The sequence below is a fragment of the Manduca sexta genome, chromosome 19, assembly GCF_014839805.1.
Source record: "Manduca sexta isolate Smith_Timp_Sample1 chromosome 19, JHU_Msex_v1.0, whole genome shotgun sequence".
Classification (NCBI taxonomy): domain Eukaryota; kingdom Metazoa; phylum Arthropoda; class Insecta; order Lepidoptera; family Sphingidae; genus Manduca; species Manduca sexta.
Genome location: NC_051133.1, coordinates 9,459,546 through 9,479,906, shown reverse-complemented (window position 1 = coordinate 9,479,906; position 20,361 = coordinate 9,459,546). Strand labels below are relative to the sequence as shown.

At 37.4% G+C, this 20,361-nt stretch overlaps 2 protein-coding genes and 1 pseudogene across 3 annotated transcripts; 2 read left to right on the top strand and 1 right to left on the bottom strand.

Moving 5' to 3' along the window:
• The first annotated feature begins 3,199 nt into the window (after nt 1-3,199).
• Nucleotides 3,200-3,968, top strand: LOC119189817 (keratin-associated protein 19-2-like). The gene is made up of 2 exons (XM_037440455.1): nt 3,200-3,348; nt 3,424-3,968. Exons 1-2 carry the CDS (start codon nt 3,337-3,339, stop codon nt 3,916-3,918), a joined length of 507 nt encoding a protein of 168 aa, XP_037296352.1. The 5' UTR covers nt 3,200-3,336; the 3' UTR covers nt 3,919-3,968.
• Nucleotides 3,969-4,561: 593 nt separating this feature from the next.
• LOC115445147 lies at nt 4,562-5,066 on the bottom strand (annotated as a pseudogene).
• Nucleotides 5,067-6,388: 1,322 nt separating this feature from the next.
• On the top strand, nt 6,389-14,889 carry LOC115441969 (cuticle protein 16.5). Of its 2 annotated transcripts, XM_030166906.2 has the most exons (3): nt 6,389-6,486; nt 6,665-7,561; nt 14,782-14,889. In XM_030166906.2, the coding sequence occupies exons 1-3, from the start codon at nt 6,475-6,477 to the stop codon at nt 14,809-14,811; spliced, it is 939 nt and encodes a 312-aa protein (XP_030022766.2). In that variant the 5' UTR covers nt 6,389-6,474; the 3' UTR covers nt 14,812-14,889. The 2 variants fall into 2 exon arrangements, with proteins under 2 accessions (XP_030022766.2, XP_037296351.1); XM_037440454.1 differs by lacking the exon at nt 6,665-7,561 and having other exon boundaries at nt 6,412-6,486; nt 14,053-14,889.
• Nucleotides 14,890-20,361: the final 5,472 nt, after the last annotated feature.

The following is a 20,361-nucleotide window of genomic DNA, read 5'->3' as shown; positions in this document are numbered from 1 at the left end:
ATGTATAACATTTTACAGATTCAAATGAATCATTTTATTTCATTTCAATACTATACAGTAGATGAACTATAATATAATAGTATGATAAACAGTTACAGTGTGTTACTTTTATTACCTGGTTCATCTCAGCAAAGGTTTTTCATTTCAATAACCAAATAGAAATGATAATTGGTAGAAGAATTGGTACTTTGACTTACAAACTAAGACACAATATACTAATATATAAAGCTGAGGTTTGTTTGAACGCGCTAATCTCAGGAACTACTAAATCAATCCTGTTTTTCACTAATAGAAAGGTACATTACTCATTAATGCTATAGGCTGCCTTTTATACTGGGAAACTAAAGTGGGACTTGTACCCTGAAAAAATTTTGTCACATTAGAAGCCGCGAGCAAAAGCTAGTAAAAATGATGTGTCATTCGAAGATATCGGACCATTTGGACTATTTCAAGCGATGACAAACTATTATAAATCTAATGCATAGTTATTAACATTTTATAATGCATTGACAGACGAGATCAGTGATTTACATCTGGCTAAATGTAGACCAGTGACATCCGTGTGATATTTTTTTCGTCTAAAACTTATAGTTTATGTAAATTGGTAGTTGTTGTTTTCATTTTTTGTGCTCGTACGAGGTTTTTTTTAAAACTAGTTTTCACACGAGCAAGTCTGTCAAATGGTATTATATCCATATTAAGCCACATCACACGAACTGTGGGTGTGTTACTGGCCTTAGAAGAAATATCAAAAAGAAATATTATATTATATAAAAATAATTTTAACAAAAAATTAAACCGCCTTCAAAAACCACTCAAAACCAAAAAATAATTTCACATAACAAGTATATATTGGATACCAATTTTGGAGTCGGTGCCTAATTAAAATTGCTAGTTAGCTATATTTGTTGCATAGTCCGTCTATGAGCTAAATTTCTTTCAAATCAATTAAAAGGAGTAGGTTTGCGTGTACTACAGCATACATAGTGAAAGGTGTAATACCAAGCACATGTATGGTGTTTCTTCTTTTTATTTCCTCTTTTTTCGAGGCAGGGAGTGTAATACACCCACATTTGAACAGCTATATGTAACAGGGGAAGAATTTGGGTAGTGTACAGTTCACAAATTTAAATATTTCCTTAATAGCTTCTATTTGCTGTGCTGCGGCGATGTGCTTAACTAGCAATTTTAATTAGGCACCGACTCCAAAATTGGTATCCAATATATACTTGTTATGTGAAATTATTTTTTGGTTTTGAGTGGTTTTTGAAGGCGGTTTAATTTTTTGTTAAAATTATTTTTATTTTTTGCTTTTTTGTGTTAGTAAAAATAGACCGTCTCAATGGCATAGTTGTGTTTCGCTCACGATACGACTATCGCGCTGTGGTGTTACACCTCTGCCTACCCCTGAAAAGGGGAAAAGGTGTGATGCTATATATATGTATGTATGTAAGAAGTAGAGTCAACTAAACCCAACGCAAAAACACAACTAATGTCTTTCGCTCGCAGTACGACTATCGCGCTAAAATGTTACACCTCTGCCTAACCCCGAAAAGGGTAAAAGGTGTGATGCTACATATATGTATGTATGTAAAAAGTGGAGTCAACTAAACCCAACGCAAAAACACAACTAATGTGTTTCGCACGCAGTACGACTATCGCGATGAAATTATACGCCTCTGCCTACCCCCCCGACACGGGGGAAAAGGTGTGATGCTATATATATTTATGTAAGAAGTAGATTCGAGGAAACCTAACGCAAAACACAACTGATATCTTTGGCTCACAGTACAACTATCGCGCTGTGGTGTAACACCTCTGCCTACCCCTGAAAAGGGGAAAAGGTGTGATGCTATATGTATGTATGTATGTAAGAAGTAGAGTCCACTAAACCCAACACAAAAATACAACTAATGTGTTTTGCACGCAGTACGACTATTGCGATGAAATTATACGCCTCTGCCTACCCCTGACACGGGGAAAAGGTGTAATACTATATATATGTGTATAAGAAGTAGATTCAAGGAAACCTAACGCAAAAACACAACTGATATATTTCGATCATAATATAACTATTGCGCTGTGGTGTTACATTCTGCCTACCCCTAAAAAGGGGAAAAGGTGTGATGCTATATACATATATGTACGTATATAAGAAATAGAGTCAATTAAACCCAACCCAAAAACACAACTGATATGTTTCACACACAGTACGACTATCGCGATGAAATGTTACGCCTCTGCCTAAAGCTAAATTCGCGATTTCGTGTTCTTGGACGACATAATTATTCTAGTTTTTTTTATTTTAAAACCAAACTACCGAAGCGATCTTGAATAAAATTTTATGGGACCAATCTGGACAGAAATTCTTTCGAATAAAAAAAGAATTTTCCAAATCGGTTCATAAATGAGCGAGTTCTGAGGTAACAAACATAGAAAAAAAAAAAAAAATAAAAAAAAAAATCACGTCGAATTGATAACCTCCTCCTTTTTTTTGAAGTCGGTTAATAAAACAAATATAGATTGGGTTTTATGGGGGTGCATGAACCTCGAAAATTTTTATCATTCATTTTTGTAGATTCATCCACCCTAACTGTAAAGTTTTGTTATGTTTAAAAGCGGATTAGAGAGATGTTTTCTACAAAATGTACGGAAAAATTATATTATATACAATTATACACAAAATGTACGGAGATATTTGCAATTTCTGTCCTTAAAAGCACTCAAACCTCTCGTGGTCCCATAGAATCCTTTAATCCTTATAAGCCACGGGATTAATTGATATCAAAAAAAATCTTGGGGTTTTATTAGACCTTATTATTTAAAAAGAATATGGACTGTGTCCTAAGAAAGTTTTTTTTTGTAGCTACAGGGGTTAAGGTAGTTGATCTTACAGCACCGTCTTGAAAATCCACCCTGTATACTCTACAAAAAAATGTAATTTTTACATTTGACTTTCGATTCCCAAAAAATAATGCACAAAATAATTTATTAAGATATACATTCAACACTAATTAGTAATTACCTTGCTTAACATATTGATAAAACCATTATTGTAGGTGTAAATGAAGATAACATCTGATTAACAACTCACGCAATTATCGCCTTTTCACCCGCGCAATAACGTTTTTAATTGCATGGATATATTTCGCCGAAAACGTAAGTGATTACACATGTTATTGCATTCAGTCTTAGTAATTCTCGTCACGCTCCGTTTTCCAAAAATCTAATAGTACCTTGAAAAAGAATGTTTATTTCCTACGGTTTTAATATAAAAGACTGTAAATGCAACCAAAAAAACATTCAACTCATCACACTTGAAGAATTACCAGCAAGATGTTCGTTAAGGTAAGAACAGCTGTTTCACGGCATTTAACTCAAATCTAAAGTTGGTACTAATCTATTCAATCTGTTTTACTTCAGATTATCGCTGTAGCAGTCTGCATCTTTGGCTTAGCCAACGCAGGTGGTCTTAGCCACGGCGCTGGCTATGGCGGATATTCTGGATACGGCGGATATGGGGGATACGGCGGATACGGAGGATATGGCGGATACGGCTATGGCGGACTCGGAGCTAGTCTCGCCACGTCCCACACCAGTGTCACTAGAGTGATTCCAAGCCACGAATCGGCTTATGGTGGTCACTATGGCGCAGGATACGCAGGCGCAGGACACCTTAGTTACAATGGAGCCAACGCAGCCTACGCTGGTCTCGGATCAGGCTATGGATCTGGTTACGCTGGTGGCTACGGCCACTATGGACTTGGTGGAGGATATGCTGGATATGCTGGTGCTCCAGCTGTCTCCGAAGTTTCAGTTTACCGCGTCCATGAGAACGCTCATGGTGCCTACGGTGGTGTTTCCCATGGCCTCGGAGGACATGGCTACAGCGGTTACGGCAACAAACTAGCTTGGTAGTTAAACAGTATTTAAGTAATGTAGATGTCAAATAAATGATATCAATTGAACTGTATGTATTTTTAAACCTTCCTTGGGTTTTTTCCATGGGTGACCAATCAAAACTGTATGAAATAGTTACATTAGGCATAGTCCGGTCAATTTAAACATTCGAAGCTACATAAATTCCCATCAAGCTGAAAATCAGTAAGGTTGTTAAAAATATGATTAAAATAAAATTTGAAAGTTCCCCATCTTTCCCCTGTATGGAAAAAAAAATATTCAAGGTCAAAGGTAAAAAATATAAGTTTTTCGCGATTTTCAGCAAAACGGCAAGTTTTATCATAAAAATATCTGAGACAAAATTATAGATCATAAAATAATCTACATAAAATGTATCAATACTTTTTTTCCTATGAGCCACCGTTTTTGAGATATAACGATTCAAAAAGTTGTACAAGTTGCAATCGTCATGATATGCACACGTTCCACGCCCCCTATGAGGTCGTGTATTTAGCGCGTTTTTTTTAACGTGGTTTCCCCCGTAGGCCTACTCCACCGGTCAGTTGTGATCCTGTTTAATTTGAAACTATTGCAAAATTACGGAAATTTGTAAATATTGGAAAAGATAAAAAAGCGATGTAAATTAAAAAAGTGGTGAATTTTATTCGTCTGAATTGTAACCGTCAAACTCTTCTCGTTCTTCTTCTTCATTCTGAGTGCAAGTAAATTGCGTCAATAGCGATGTATCCTCGTAGGAATCACACGAATCCTCCTCTGTTAGTGATTCAACATTGGAGCACGGCCGGCCTTGACAGTTTGTACATGCCAGAGAACAAAACAGTCCGACTTTTTTGCAACCACATTTAGCACTGCATCCCTTTTTGCAGTTGCAAAAAATTGTGTTCAGCAGTATTTCCGGTGCAGGTGGGAGTAAAGTTTGAACTGGTTCCAATGTATTGTCGACCAACTTCCAACCCCAGTCTGTGGGGTCTAGCTGATAACCAAGCCACACTTGAACTTGGTAATATACTCGAAGAAGATGTTGATGAGCAGCAACTGAGGTTGGAGGAAGAGAAGCTAATTGAACTTGTTTTTTATTCTTAGTGTTTTTAACGAAACATACATATCGATGCTTATCTGGTAGTTTTTTTAGGAGCTCCGTACATAGAAAGAAGAAAGCGGATGCCGTTCGTGATAACTTCTTCTTGAGTTGAATTACTGTTTTATTTTCATTTATTATAGCAGGTATAAGACCCTAGCCACGCACACAATAGAACAAGAGACAGATGTTGTCTCGAAATTACACTGGCGTATGAAGTAAGAGACTGGGTTTAATTTGACCTGATATTCTTTTAACTTGTGTATATTTTATATTTTAAGTATATATTACAATCACCGATAGAAAAATATTTCAACATATATAACAACTCTAGATAAGAGATGTATATACGTGGCGCACTCATGCATATTATGACGATAACAACTTGAACAACTTTTTAAATACGTTATATCTCAAAAACGGTAGCTCGTAGGAAAAAAAGTATTGATACATTTTTTGTAGATTATTTTATGATCTACAATTTTGTCTCAGATATTTTTATGATAAAACTTACCGTTTAGCTGAAAAACTCATATTTTTTACCTTTGACCTTGAATATTTTTTTTTCCATACAGGGGAAAGATGGGGAACTTTCAAATTTTATTTTTAACCATATTTTTAACAACCTTACTGATTTTCAGCTTGATGGGAATTTATGTAGCTTCGCCCTCAATTTTAGGTCTAGATTGACCGGACTAAAATATAGAAATAATACTCTAACATTTTATAAAATCTCACAGGGTAAAAATTGTATATGTGTTAATAGTGGACACAAACTCCATGAGATATTAGAACAGCACAGAGTTGAAAAGGATAGTGTCTAAGTTTTGCAATTATTCACTATTGGTCCACCCTGTTTTGTTTCTTTGCCGCCAATTTCGTCTGTAGTACCATGGTGCGCTTTCGACGATCCTCTCTACCGCGTAGTCAGTGCTCGGGGAACATTCGTGCACTCCCTGTATGGATGATCCCCGAGCACTGACAACACATCATCTGCCCTTTAAACGAGGCTTGAGAATAATGATCACCTCCTGACAGGCAACGGCTTGGTGTGCCTCAGATATTGCTACAATCCATGACCCGCAGAAGCCGCTTACCATCAGGAACCAGTTATTCCTTTGCCTATTGAGGCAATAAAAATATATATTTTTCATACCGATATAGGCTATAAGTTTACCTCATCAAAATGCTACAAGTAACTTTTATTCAGTAAAATTACTAGGTTGGAAAGTAATTAACTTAAAATTAAATAAATTAAAAACTTGCCTTCAAAGCCTATGTTTTTAATACACCTATTCTCTATATAAATTATTAAGCTATAAACGAGTTCATTAGTGATCGTGACCTTGAAACAGAAAGTTTAAACGACAAGTTTGAAGATTTACAAGTAATAATACCAGTTCGAAGACGATCATATAAAAGCGAATGCAAGTGATCTAAAAATTATTCCAACCAGCACCTGCAGCGGCACAAACATGTACACCAAGGTACCGAAGTCCAATTATAGTTACAAATATGCCAAAATTGAATTATTACGAATATAATAAATCAATTTAGTATACAAAAAAAAAAATGTATGATGGAATAATATATTATGTGAACTATTTTCCCAATTATTTACACATAGTTTTTTTTACATTATATTGAATTGATTTTTTCTTCCAGGTGGTATCTTTCCTGTGCGCCCTAAGCATCGCGACTGCGGTTCCCTGGCACGGGGAATCGCTAGGATACAAAGCAGTAGCAGTCACCGCTGCTCCCCAGTTAGCGTACAGTGCTGCACCCGCGCTGTCGTACAGTGCCGCTCCCGCAGTAGCAGCCGTTACAGCTGCTCCAGCCCTGGCGTACAGTGCCGCTCCCGCAGTCTCGTACAGTGCTGCTCCCGCAATCTCGTACAGAGCCGCCCCTGCAGTAGCAGCCGTTACGGCCGCTCCCGCCCTGGCGTACAGTGCTGCTCCCGCCCTGGCGTACAGTGCCGCTCCCGCAGTCTCCTATAGAGCTGCCCCCGCAGTAGCAGCCGTTACAGCTGCTCCTGCCCTGGCGTACAGTGCCGCTCCCGCGGTCTCCTACAGAGCTGCACCCGCAGTAGCAGCCGTTACAGCTGCTCCCGCTCTGGCGTACAGTGCCGCTCCCGCAGTCTCCTACAGTGCCGCTCCCGCAGTAGCAACCGTTACAGCTGCTCCCGCCCTGGCGTACAGTGCCGCTCCCGCAGTCTCGTACAGCGCTGCCCCCGCAGTAGCAGTCACCGCTGCTCCCGCATTGGCCTACAGTGCTGCTCCCTCCTACTCCAGCCACGTCTCACACGTCGCGCCCGTCGCGTCTAAGACCTACGCATCCGGTCCAGTGGTCAGCAAAACAATTACTCCAGTTGTGACTGAGACTGTTTCAGCTCCAGTTCATCACGTATCTGCTTATCACGCCGCACCTGTAGTGTCTGCCTACCGTGCTGCCCCTGTAGTGTCTGCCTACCAAGCAGCCCCTGTTGTGTTCCGTTCTGCACCGGTTGTTTCAGCCGTCCACCCTGCTCATGTTGTCTCAGCCGTTCATTCGTCGCCTGTTGTGTACCACTCCGCATGGAAAAAATGAGCGCATTGCTTTTTTTTTAATTAATGATTTAACGAATATAAAAGCTGATTTAAAATAAAAAATATTAAAATAGACTAAAAATTTTCTTTATATTCACTCACCCTCTAATCAAGCAATGAACATAGTTACAACAAACAAATTAACTCGTATTTTAACATCAAAATTGTTGTTCGTTTATTTATTTTTGATGAATATAATTGAAATAAGACCATTTTGAATCTTGATCGTGCAAAGATCCAATTGGTTTGCTCATAGAACACTGCAGTCACAGTACTTCCTCGTAGTACTTATGTTCTCTTAATTAATTCAATTAAAAAAATAAAAAAGAATTAATTAAGGAGAATTTAGCCTTGTAATATTATACTCCGTAGAAACTTAGATTTATTTACTAGTTCTTGTTATTACGTCTATTATTTCATTCCCTAATTTTCCTTTTCGGAAATCAAAACCGTAAACCAAATTTCGATCTGACATTATGGTCTATGAGTATGGTCGGAGTGAACGTCCGAGCAAGTTACTAATATTCTGTAGAATTATAGAAATATAATTACAATTAAATTATTTCTGGTATAGCTGTAAGGAGAAGGTCATCTTAATAACGTACTGGTGGAAAGTGTAACAAAGCGATGTTTTACGCTGCACTCTGCTAGATTGAGATGACAATTCCTAGTTACACCTCCTCGTGGTCCCCCTCGGTTACTACAAAGAGTAATGTGATAGTTAGCATTTCTGTTACTATAATATTACTCGCCGTAGGCCAACGTAATAGAAGCAAACTCGCCAAGACGCACTGGCCAGCGTGTCGTTTTATGGCTAAAACCTCTCATATTATGCAATTGTCTAAAAAGTCATGGCCCTCAGTCCCCAGCGACCCTGCAGATCCGGCTGCCAAAACACCCTGACCCTGACCCTGGCGTGTTACAACGCCAGGACGTTAAGAACGCACGAACGATTGACAGAACTAATTCATGAAACACAAAGCATTAAATGGGACCTAATAGGCCTATCGGAGACACGTAGGATAGGTGACAACTTAATCAAATTAGTTTCTGGTGATCTATTCTATTATAGAGGATATGAAGACTGCGCCTACAGGGGTTTTGGATTTTTTATAGGGAAAAAAGTTGCACCATTTATACTTAACATAAAGAGTATTTCAGCTCGCATTTGTTTTGTTATTATAAAATTGAACCCGCGCTACTCTATCAAAGTTATCGGATCCTATCAAAGTTATCGGCCCTAACATCTGTAAGTACTGATGAAGAAAGGGATATCTTTTATGATGATATAGATAAAGCTCTTGTAGATAAAAGTCTATTGGTAAATACGAACTAGGATTACGAAATAGCAGCGGCCAAACCATTATAAACTTCCTTGAAAAGAAAAATCTTTACGCTGTGAATACTTTTTTCCAAAAGCGACTTGCAAGGAAGTGGACATGGGCAAGCCCAGACGCTAACACAAATAATGAAATAGACTACATAATTAGCTCATAAAAATACATTGTTACTGACGTGTCAACCATTAGCTGATTTAAAGCAGGACGCGACCATAGGTTGATAAGGGCAACATTCAGATTTGATCTTAGAGGTGAACGACCTAAGATGATTAATTCTCAAAAAATGGGATGAAACCCCTATTGTCAGTTTTTTAGGAGATCAATATCGAGACGACTTGAAAAATCAGTTTGAACAATTGGAAGAAGCAAATTTGGATGTTGACTATATCAACCAAATGCTTTCCAAAATTATTACGGAGATGACATTTAAACATATAGCCAATACTTGTAGAAAAAGACATAAGCTCTCTATACAAACTCAAGCTTTGATTGAAGAGAGAAGGTTAATAAAAGACACAACAAATGCGGGCTTAAAGCTTATAGCAAAACTTAATAAGTAAATCCAGAAGTCAATGAAATATGATGTCCGTAAATACAATACAAATATAATTATAGATACAATAACAAAATACAGAGGTCAAAAAGTATTCCAAAGAGAAATTAAAACAGGGAAACAACAAGTAAAAAAATAAAAGATGAAACAGATGAAAGCCGAAAAGTCACCTGGAGAAGACGGGATTACCGTCGAGTTGCTTCGGGCTGGCGGGCAGACTGTAATTAGTGTTTGGTGAAGCTTTTTAATTCTGTATTGTCTAGTGGACGTACCCGAAAACTTTGGAAATATGCCATAGTCACCATGATTCACAAGAATGGTGACAGCTCATTTCTTGGCAACTATAGACCTATAAGCCTTCTCTCACACAGAGTTGGGCAGGCCATATAGTCAAGCGCAGCGATGACAGGTAGAGTAAAGTGCTGACTGAGTGGTGGCCAAGGCAAGGCAAGCGTAGCGTGGGCCGTCCAGCGGCGAGATGGATGATGGTGGATGATGTAGTCGAAATTTAAAATAAAATAAATAAATAAAATACTTTATTTATCACGTAGGCGAACAACTTATGATACCTCAAAACAAAACATAAGAATAATTATTATTATTTCTAAACAACTTTTAAAATTACTTATATAACTACGTACATTTTAAATTAGGATATTTATAATAAACACAAGGTACAAACCGAAGTAACCAGCTCGGGCTGGCAGGTAGAGGGAAATAGAAGGATAACGCATCGCGATCCTCACCGGCGAGGACATGAGCCCTAACTTAGCTAACCTACCAGCCTTTCACTAGCTACCTAAGCGATGACTACGGTAGTCATCACTTAGAAGACTACCCGAAGGAGAAAGGCAGAAAGAAACTCCGGACTTTATTTTTGTCATCAATTGTTTAGTACATCTTTTGTATTTTTTTTCCAAGTCTTTCTTGTACATAGTCACAATAGTCATATAAGCTAATGCATGCACATCACCGTTAACATGGGATAAGATGAAAACCAATCGATTAAACCTGGAGTGGCATAAAATAAAATTAAAGATAGGAAATAAAAGAGAACATAAATTCATACTTAAATAACGGCGTACAGCGTATATTCGCCTACATTTACAATCATAATTTTTCAGTCAAGAGAAAAGAAAAAAAAATAATAGTAATATTAAACAGGCAAACGCAACATGATCGGTTGGTCGCTATTTACCTATAACACTGCGTGTTTGCAAAATTCTGGTTTATATAACAACTCTGCGGTGGTGCATATTATAAAAAAAAAACTTTATACTGATTACTGAAAATACTCAATGCCAAAAACCAGCGCAGGCGATGTCCACTGCGCACAGTAGAGATACCAGCTGGAAAAAAATAGGGGTTTACCAAATAGATATCTACGATACGTAGTACGGTCAACGGAACCAACAATAATGCAAACAATAAAGATATTTCTCAAAATATATCTACGTAAAGAAATTGTTTTCATTAAATATTGTTACAACATTTTTTGTCTCATCTATATTTATTTTTATTTGCTTTATTACATTATTTTTTAATAATATATAGAATGAATTTATTTAGTCAATAAACAAAAAAAAATATTAAGTACAACATCGTTATAATATTTCGTAACAATTATTTTATTATCTACTGATTTATTTTGCGAAATATTTATGAATATTTAATAATGAGTATTCAGCAAAACGTGGTTGAACTAAATTTCAAATTAACAAAAACGTTCAACAGTGTAGTTAGTTAAAGACCGGACATCGGGACCAGTGCTGCAAAGTGATTACCAATTTGTCATAAGTCGTTGCTATTAACTGACTTAAAAAAGGAGGTTATTAATTCGACGCATATATTTTTTTTAATGATTGTTACCTTAGAACTCGCTCATTTATGGACCGATTTGGAAAATTCTTTTCTTATTCGAAATAATATAGCTCCAGATTGGTCCCATAGATTTTTTTTCGAAATTGCTTCAGTAGTTTAGTTTCAAACAAACAAAATCTTATTAAACATATTTATACATATAGCATAACACCTTTTCCCCTTTTCAGAGATAGGCAGACGCGTAACATTTCAACGCGATAGTCGTATTGTGAGCGAAACACAAGTACGCCATCGAGATAGTCTATTATTTACTAACACAGCAAAGCAAAAACTAAATAAAAGTGTCAAAAAATTAAACCACCTTCAAAACCACTCGAAACCAAAAAATAATTTCACATAACAGGTATATGCTGAAAGTAAATTTAAGAGTCGGTGCCTAATTAAAATTGTTAGTTACGCTTGATAAATAGATAAACAAATATACGAAAACAATGTGCTGTCAGCGAACAATGTTAGCAAGTCACATCGTTGCCATAGATGAACACAACATCGCAGCACAGCAAATAGAAGCTATTAAGGTAATATTTAAATTTGTGAACTGTCCACTTCCCCAATGCTTCCCTTATTACATATAGCTGGTTAAATGTGGGTTTAATATAGCTTAACTAGCAATTTTAATTAGGCACCCACTCCAAAATTGGTATCCATCATATACCTGTTATGTGAAATTATTTGAAATAACCGGTCCGAGTAACAAGATGCCGCAGCGTCCTTAAAAATTAATACAAAACTAACATATTACTGAAAATATGCTAATAGGCGTAAAACCGTGCAAATCACGATATGGAAAGAATATGAAGTATTTTAGATTGATGTTTTACTATTATTGGTAGATTGAGTAAATGCGCATAAGCGCAAGATGTATGACAAATTTTCTAATCGCATCTCTCTGTACATTTTAACGCCTCTTCCACGAGGAGTGTGCCCAGGAACTGCTAATCACCGCACCCCTCGCCACAGCAGGAGCTCATCCATCCTACGATGAGTCCGTCTGTAGTACCACGGTGCGCTTTCGACGATCCTTTCTACCGCGCACGTGCAAACTTTGGAATGCACTCCCTGTATAGGTGTTTCCTGAGCACTGACAACACATGCCTGTCCTTTCAACGAGACTTAAAAAAAGTGATCAGCTCCTGGTGGGCAACGGCTTGATGTGCCCCGGCCATTGCTACAATCCATGACTAGCGAATGCTGCTTATCATCACCAATTATCCATTTACCTATTGAGGCAATAAAAATATTTTTTATTTTCCTGTAAAAATACTTGCATAATATGATTTGCTTTATTACGAAGTAAAACCCAATATCGTACAATAGGGGACCGGCCTGTGTTCAATTTTGTACATTATTCTATATGAAATGGTTGATAATACGAAAAAGAAACCCTCCTGCGAAAACTGCATTAAAATTGGTTAAAAAATGAGCCAGTAATTCATATTTCAAATATTACTATGTGCCGAAGTGGGCGCGAAGTGGGGATATCGCTTCATCTCTTTCTTTCGCACGCGTCGTAAAGCCCGATGACGTCACACGTGGGTATTGCGCCTCTTTTCTGTTTCTTGTTACTTACCCCTTCTACCGAAATTAAAACACTTATAACTTGTTGATTTTTTACCGGATTTAAATAATTATTTCTGTGTTATAATTTATATAACGTAAATATTTGATAATAATAAAGAACAAAAATGAGTCCGGTCTCCTATTGTGGACCAAATGCGCTGCTACTAACTGAGGTTACAAAAGCACACAACAGTTGACCTCTGTTGACACTGACTTAATCCTAATAATCAATTAAATATAGTTATTTTAAAGATATTTTTATTTCCGTATTCCATTTCGCATAAATAGCAAATCTTGTGTATACCGTACCATATACCGACATAAGTTATAAATTTACCTCATCAATATGCTAAAAGTAACTTTTGTTCAATAAAATTACTCGCATAAAACCGCAAGCAAAAGCTAGTATAAATAAACATAAATTATAAATGTTTCTTAAAATAGGTTGGAAAATGATTAACTTTGTGGAGTTTAGTAAAAGATATTAGCTTGTTATTATGCAGGGTATTTAATAATATCCAATGATGATGACGATGAATGGATAAAAGCTAAATATTATAATTCATAATAAGTTGCTAGCTTGAGTACACGCGACGCGGATGATAATTGCTTACGTACTAATTACCTACATGGCTAATGACGCGCGATGCACAAAAAGCTACAGTAAAATGTAGGACGTTAGCCCGTACAAACTTATAAGTACATAAATTACATACAAGCCTTCAAAAAAAATAATATTTTTGAAAATACCTATTTTTAATATAATTTATTAAGCTATAAACTAGTTGCTTAGTGCTTCTAACCTTGAAACAGAAAGTTTAAACGACAAGTTTGAGGATTCACAAGTAATAATACCAGTTCGAAAACGATCATATAAAAGCGAATGCAAGTGATCTAAAAAATATTCCAACCAGCACCTGCAGCGGCACAAACATGTTCACCAAGGTACCAAAATCCCATCATATTTACAAATATGCAAAAAGTTAATTATTACGAGTATAATAATATGGTGCAGTATAACAAAAAAAAATTACTTTGTATGACTAAATAATATATTATATTATATATACTATTTTCTTAATTAATTTCACTTAGTTTTTTAACATTATATTGAATTGATTGTTTTTCTTCCAGGTGGTATCTTTCCTGTGCGCCCTAGGCATCGCGTCTGCTGTTCCGTGGCACGGGGCATCGCTAGGATACAAAGCAGTAGCAGTCACCGCTGCTCCCCCATTGGCATACAGCGCTGCACCCGCGCTGTCGTACAGTGCCGCTCCCGCAGTAGCAGCCGTTACGGCTGCTCCCGCCCTAGCGTACAGTGCCGCTCCTGCAGTCTCGTACAGCGCTGCCCCCGCAGTAGCAGTCACCGCTGCCCCCGCATTGGCATACAGTGCTGCTCCCGCAGTCTCGTACAGGGCTGCTCCCGCAGTAGCAGCCGTTACAGCTGCTCCCGCCCTGGCGTACAGTGCCGCTCCTGCAGTCTCGTACAGCGCTGCCCCCGCAGTAGCAGTCACCGCTGCTCCCGCATTGGCCTACAGTGCTGCTCCCGCCTACTCCAGCCACGTTTCACACGTCGCGCCCGTCGCGTCTAAGACCTACGCGTCCGGTCCAGTGGTCAGCAAAACAGTTACTCCAGTTGTGACTGAGACTGTTTCAGCTCCAGTTCACCAAGTATCTGCCTACCATGCTGCCCCTGTAGTGTCTGCCTACCACGCTGCCCCTGCCGTGGCAGCAGTTTCCGCCGCCCCGGTTATCTCAGCTGTCCAAGTTGCACCCGTTGTTTCAGCTTTCGATGCTGCACCGGTTGTTTCAGCCATTCAACCCGCTCATGTTGTCTCAGCCGTACATTCATCGCCTGTTCTATCGGCCTACCACTCCGCATGGAAAAAATGAGCGCATTGATTAGTTTTAATTAATGATTTAACGAATATAAAAGCTGATTTAAAATAAAAAATATTAAAATAGACTAAATATTTTTCTTTAAATTCACTCACCCTCTAAAAAAGCAATGAACATATTTACAACAAACAAATTAACTCGTATTTTAACATCAAAACTGTAGTTAGTTTATTTATTTTTGATGAATATAATTGAAATAGGACCATTTTGGGTCATGATCGTGCAAAGATCCAATTGGTTTGCTCATAGAACACTGCAGTCACAGTACTTCCTCGTAGTACTTATGTTCTCCTTAAATAATTTCATTATAATAGTTTTTATTTTTTAGCCTGGTAATATTATACTCCGTAAAAACTCAGATTTATTTACTAGTTCTTTTTATTACGTCTATTATTTCATTCCCTAATTTTCCTTTTCGGAAATCAAAACTGTAAACCATATTTTGGTCGGACATTATGGTCTATGAGTATGGTCGGAGTGAACGTCCGCACCAAGTTGCACCATTTATACTTAACATAAAGAGTATTTCAGCTCGCATTTTTTTTGTTAATATAAAATTGAACCCGCGCTACTCTATCAAAGTTATCCTAGTATACGCCCCAACACCTGTAAATACTGATGAAGAAAGGTATATCTTTTATGATGATATAGAAAATGCTCTTGTAGATACTCCGTGCCATTATAACACCATAATTGGAGACTTTTATGTTAAAATTGGCCCACCACTATCATATGAAAAGTCTATTGGTAAATACGGACTAGGATTACGAAATAGCAGCGGCCAAACCTTTGTAAACTTCCTTGAAAATAAAAATCTTTACGCTAGAATACTTTTTTCCAAAAGCGACTTGCAAGGAAGTGGACATGGGCAAGCCCAGATGGTAACACAAATAATGAAATAGACGATATAATTAGCTCACACAAATACATTGTTACGGACGTGTCAACCATTAGCCGATTTAAAGTAGGAAGCGACCATAGGTAGATAAGGGCAACATTCAGATTTGATCTCAGAGGTGAACGATCTAAGATCATTAATTCTCAAAAAAGGTATGAAACACCTATTGTCAGTTTGTTTGGAGATCAATATCGAGACGACTTGAAAAATCAGTTAGAACAATTGAAAGAAGCAAATTTGGATGTTGACTATATCAACCAAATGCTTTCCAAAATTATTATGGAGATGACATATAAACATATTGGCAATACTTGTAGACAAAAGACATAAGCTCTCTGCACAAACTCAAGCTTTGACTGAAGAGAAGGTTAATAAAAGACACAACAAATGCGGGCTTAAAGCTTATAACGGAACTTAATAAGAAAATCCAGAAGTCAATTAAATATGATGTCCGTAAATACAATACAAATATAATTATAGAAACAATAACAAAATACAGAGGTCCAAAAGTATTCTAAAGAAAAATTAAAACAGGGAAACAACAAATAAAAGATGAAACAGATGAAAGCCGAAAAGTCACCTGGAAAAGACTGGATTACCGTCGAGTTGCTTCGGGCTGGCGGACAGTCTGTAATTAGTGTTTGGTGAAGCTTTTTATTTCTGTATTATCTAGTGTACGTACCCCAAAACTTTGGAAATATGCCATAGTCACCATGATTCACAAGAATGGTGACAGCTCATTTCTTGGCAACTATAGACCTATAAGCCTTCTCTCACATACTTATAAGTTTTTTGACAAAGTTATTTCTAATAGGCTTACTTGTCAACTTGATGAATGCCAGCCCATCGAGCAAGCCAGCTTTCGGATTGGTTTCTCTACTATAGACCAAATCCATACGGTAAAACAACTTATGGAGAAAAGTGGAGAGTTTAACCAGCCTTTGTGTATGCCCTTCGTTGATTACGAGAAGACATTTGACAGTATCGAACACTGGGCCGTGATTGACTCTCTAAATCGCTGTTCGATCGATGCTATGTAGATATAATCTGTGAGCTTTACAATTCGGCTACAATTCAAGTCAAGCTACATTAACTTAACCGAACCTATCCCGATCAACCAAACACAATTCACTCAAGCTATTTACGGCTGTTTTAGAAGACGTCATAAAAACGCTTGCATGGGATACTTCTGGTGAAAATATCAGTGGTGCCTATTTGTCTCATCTTAGGTTTGCAGATGACCTGGTGTTGTTTGCAACAAGTCTTGAAGATCTCCAGTGCATGCTTAAAGACCTTTTTGATGCTTCCTTGAGGGTAGGCCTAAGGATGAATATAACTAAGACCAAGGTCCTAACTAATCTTTCCAACGTCTCGTCTCCAAATATCATGGTAGGGGGTGAGAGGCTGGAAATCCTTAAGACCTATGTTTACCTTGGTCATGTTCTGTCTTTTGGTAAGGATCACCAAACAAGGGAGATTTTGAGGTGTTTACAATTCGCTTCGGCTGCTTTCGGACGGTTGAAGGACATATTCCTGTCACGCCAAATTCCATATAGCTTAAAAGCTCGTCTTTTTGACCAATGCATTCTGCCCACCATGACATACGGTGCCGAGACATGGACGCTCACATGCGATATCCTGCAAAAATTGCGCGTGACACAACGGGCTATGGAGCGATCTATGCTCGGCATCGAATTACAAGATCGAATCCTAAAAAGCGAAATTCGATGACGTACAAAAGTTCGGGATATCGGACAATTCGTTATGCGACTCAAATGGAGTTGGGCAGGCCATATAGTTAGACGCAGCCATGATAGGTGGAGTAAAGCGCTGACTGAGTGGTGGCCAAGGCAAGGCAAGCGTAGCGTGCGCCGTCCAGCGGCAAGATGGGTGGACGATATTGTAAGAATTGCGGGTCGAACCTGGATGCGATTGGCTCGGGACCGAAAAAGGTGGCTTGATGTGAGAGAGGCCTATACCCAGCAATGGGACTCTACAGGTTGTGGGTGATGATGGTGATGTAGTTGAAATTTAAAATAAAATAAATAAAATACTTTATTTATCACCTAGGCGAACAACTTATGATACAAAACAAAGCATAAGAATAATTATTATTATTTCTAAACAACTATTGAAATTACTTATATAACTATGGACATTTTAAATAAGAATAAAATTTATAATAAAAACAAGGTACAAACCGAAGTAACCAGCTCGGGCTGGCAGGTAGGGGGAAATAGAAGGATAACGTGTCGCGATCCTCACCGGCGAGAACATGAGCCCTAACCTTGCTAACCTATCAGCCTTTCACTAGCTACCTATGTGGTGACTACTCGAAGAAGAAAGGCAGAAAGAAACCCCAGACTTTCTTTTTTGTCATCAATTGTTCAGTACATATTTTGTATTTTTTTTCCAAGTCTTTCTTGTACATAGTCACAATAGTTATATAAGCTAATGCATGCACATCACCGTTAACATGGGATAAGATGAAAACCAATCGATTAAACCTGGGTGGCATAAAATAAAATTAAAGATAGGAAATAAAAGAGAACATAAATTCATACTTAAATAACGGCGTACAGCGTATATTCGCCTACATTTACAATCATAATTTTTCAGTCAAGAGAAAAAAAAAATTGTAATATTAAACAGGCAAACACAACATGATCGGTTGGTCGCTATTTACCTATAACACTGCGTGTTTGCTAAATTCTGGTTTATATAACAACTTTACGGTGGTGCATATTATAAAAAAAAACTGTATACTGATTACTGACGATGCTCAATGCCAAAAACCAGCGCAGGCGATGTCCACTGCGCACAGTAGAGATACCAGCTGGAAAAATAGGGGTTTACCAGATAGATATCTACGATACGTAGTACGGTCAACGGTACCAACAATAATGCAAACAACTGTTAAATAGGTATGGTACACATTGCTTGTTATACCTGTGCGGCTTGTAGTCTTGTCCTATTATTTGTATCTTCTCTTTTCCTTTTATTTTTAAATTACTATAATTTGGTATAATTACTGTTAATACTTATAAATTATGTTTAGTGTGAGTTACCGCAATAAATGTATTTTCTTTCTTTCTTTCTTTTCTATATTTCTCAAAATATATCTACGTAAATAAATTGTTTTCATTAAATATTGTTACAACATTTTTTGTATCATCTATATTTATTTTTATTTACTTTATTACATTATTTTTGAATAATATATAGAATGAATTTATTTAGTCAATAAACAAAATAAAAATATTAAGTACAAAACATCGTTATAATATTTCGAAACAACTATTTTATTATCTACTGATTTATTTTGTGAGATATTCATGAATATTTAGTAATGAGTATTCAGCAAAACGTGGTTGAACTAAATTTCAAATTAACAAAACGTTCAACAGTACGGTTAGTTAAATACTGGACATCAGGACTAGTGCTGCAAAGTGATAACCAATTTGTCATAAGTCGTTGCTATTAACCGACTTAAAAAAGGAGGTTATCAATTCGACGCATATTTTTTTTTATTGATTGTTACCTCAGAACTCGCTCATTTATGGACATATTTATAAATATAGCATAACACCTTTTCCCCTTTTCAGAGATAGACAGACGCCTAACAACGAAACACAAGTACGCCATCGAGATAGTCTATTTTTTACTAACACAGCAAAGCAAAAACTAAATAAAAGTGTCAAAAAATTAAACCACCTTCAAAAACCACTCGAAACCAAAAAATAATTTCACATAACAGGTATATGCTGAAAGTAAATTTAAGAGTCGGTGCCTAATAAAATTGTTAGTTACGCTTGATAAATAGATAAACAAATATACGAAAACAATGTGCTGTCAGCGAACAAAGTTAGCAAGTCAGATCGTTGCCATGGATGAACACACCATCGCAGCACAGCAAATAGAAGCTATTAAGGCAATATTTAAATTTGTGAACTGTCCACTTCCCCAATGCTTCCCTTATTACATATAGCTGGTTAAATGTGGGTTTCATATAGCTTAAACAATTTTAATTAGGCACCCACTCAAAAATTGCTATCCATCATATACCTGTTAAGTATGTGAAATTATTTGAAATAACCGGTCCGGCAGACAAGGTGTCGCAGCGTCCTTAAAAATTAATACAAAACTAACATATTACTGAAAATATGCTAATAGGCGTAAAACCATGCAAATTACGATATGGAAAGAATATGAAGTATTTTAGATTAATGTTTTACTATTTCACGGTAGATTGAGTAAACATCGCATGAGCGCAAGATGTATGACAATTTTTTTAATCGCATCTCTCTGTACATTTTAACGCCACTTCCACGAGGAGTGTGCCCAGGTACTGCTAATCACCGCACCACTCGCCACAGGAGCTCATCCATCCTACGATGAGTCCGTCTGTAGTACCACGGTGTGCTTTCGACGACCCTTTCTACCACGTACGTGCAAACTTTGGAATGCACCCTCTGTATAGGTGTTTCCCGAGCACTGACAACACATGCCTGTCCTTTAAACTAAACTTAAAAAAAGTGATCATTTCCTGGTGGGCAACGGCTTGATGTGCCCCGGGCATTGCTACAATCCATGACCGGCGGATGCTGCTTATCATCACCAATTATCCATTTGCCTACTGAGGCAAT

Bases quoted from the DNA above. Each gene is read 5' to 3' on its own strand.
- LOC115441969 (XM_030166906.2), top strand. The intron at 7,562-14,781 runs TACCACTCCGCA...TCGCCTGTTCTA, and splicing joins TTCATTCGTCGCCTGTTGTG to TCGGCCTACCACTCCGCATG.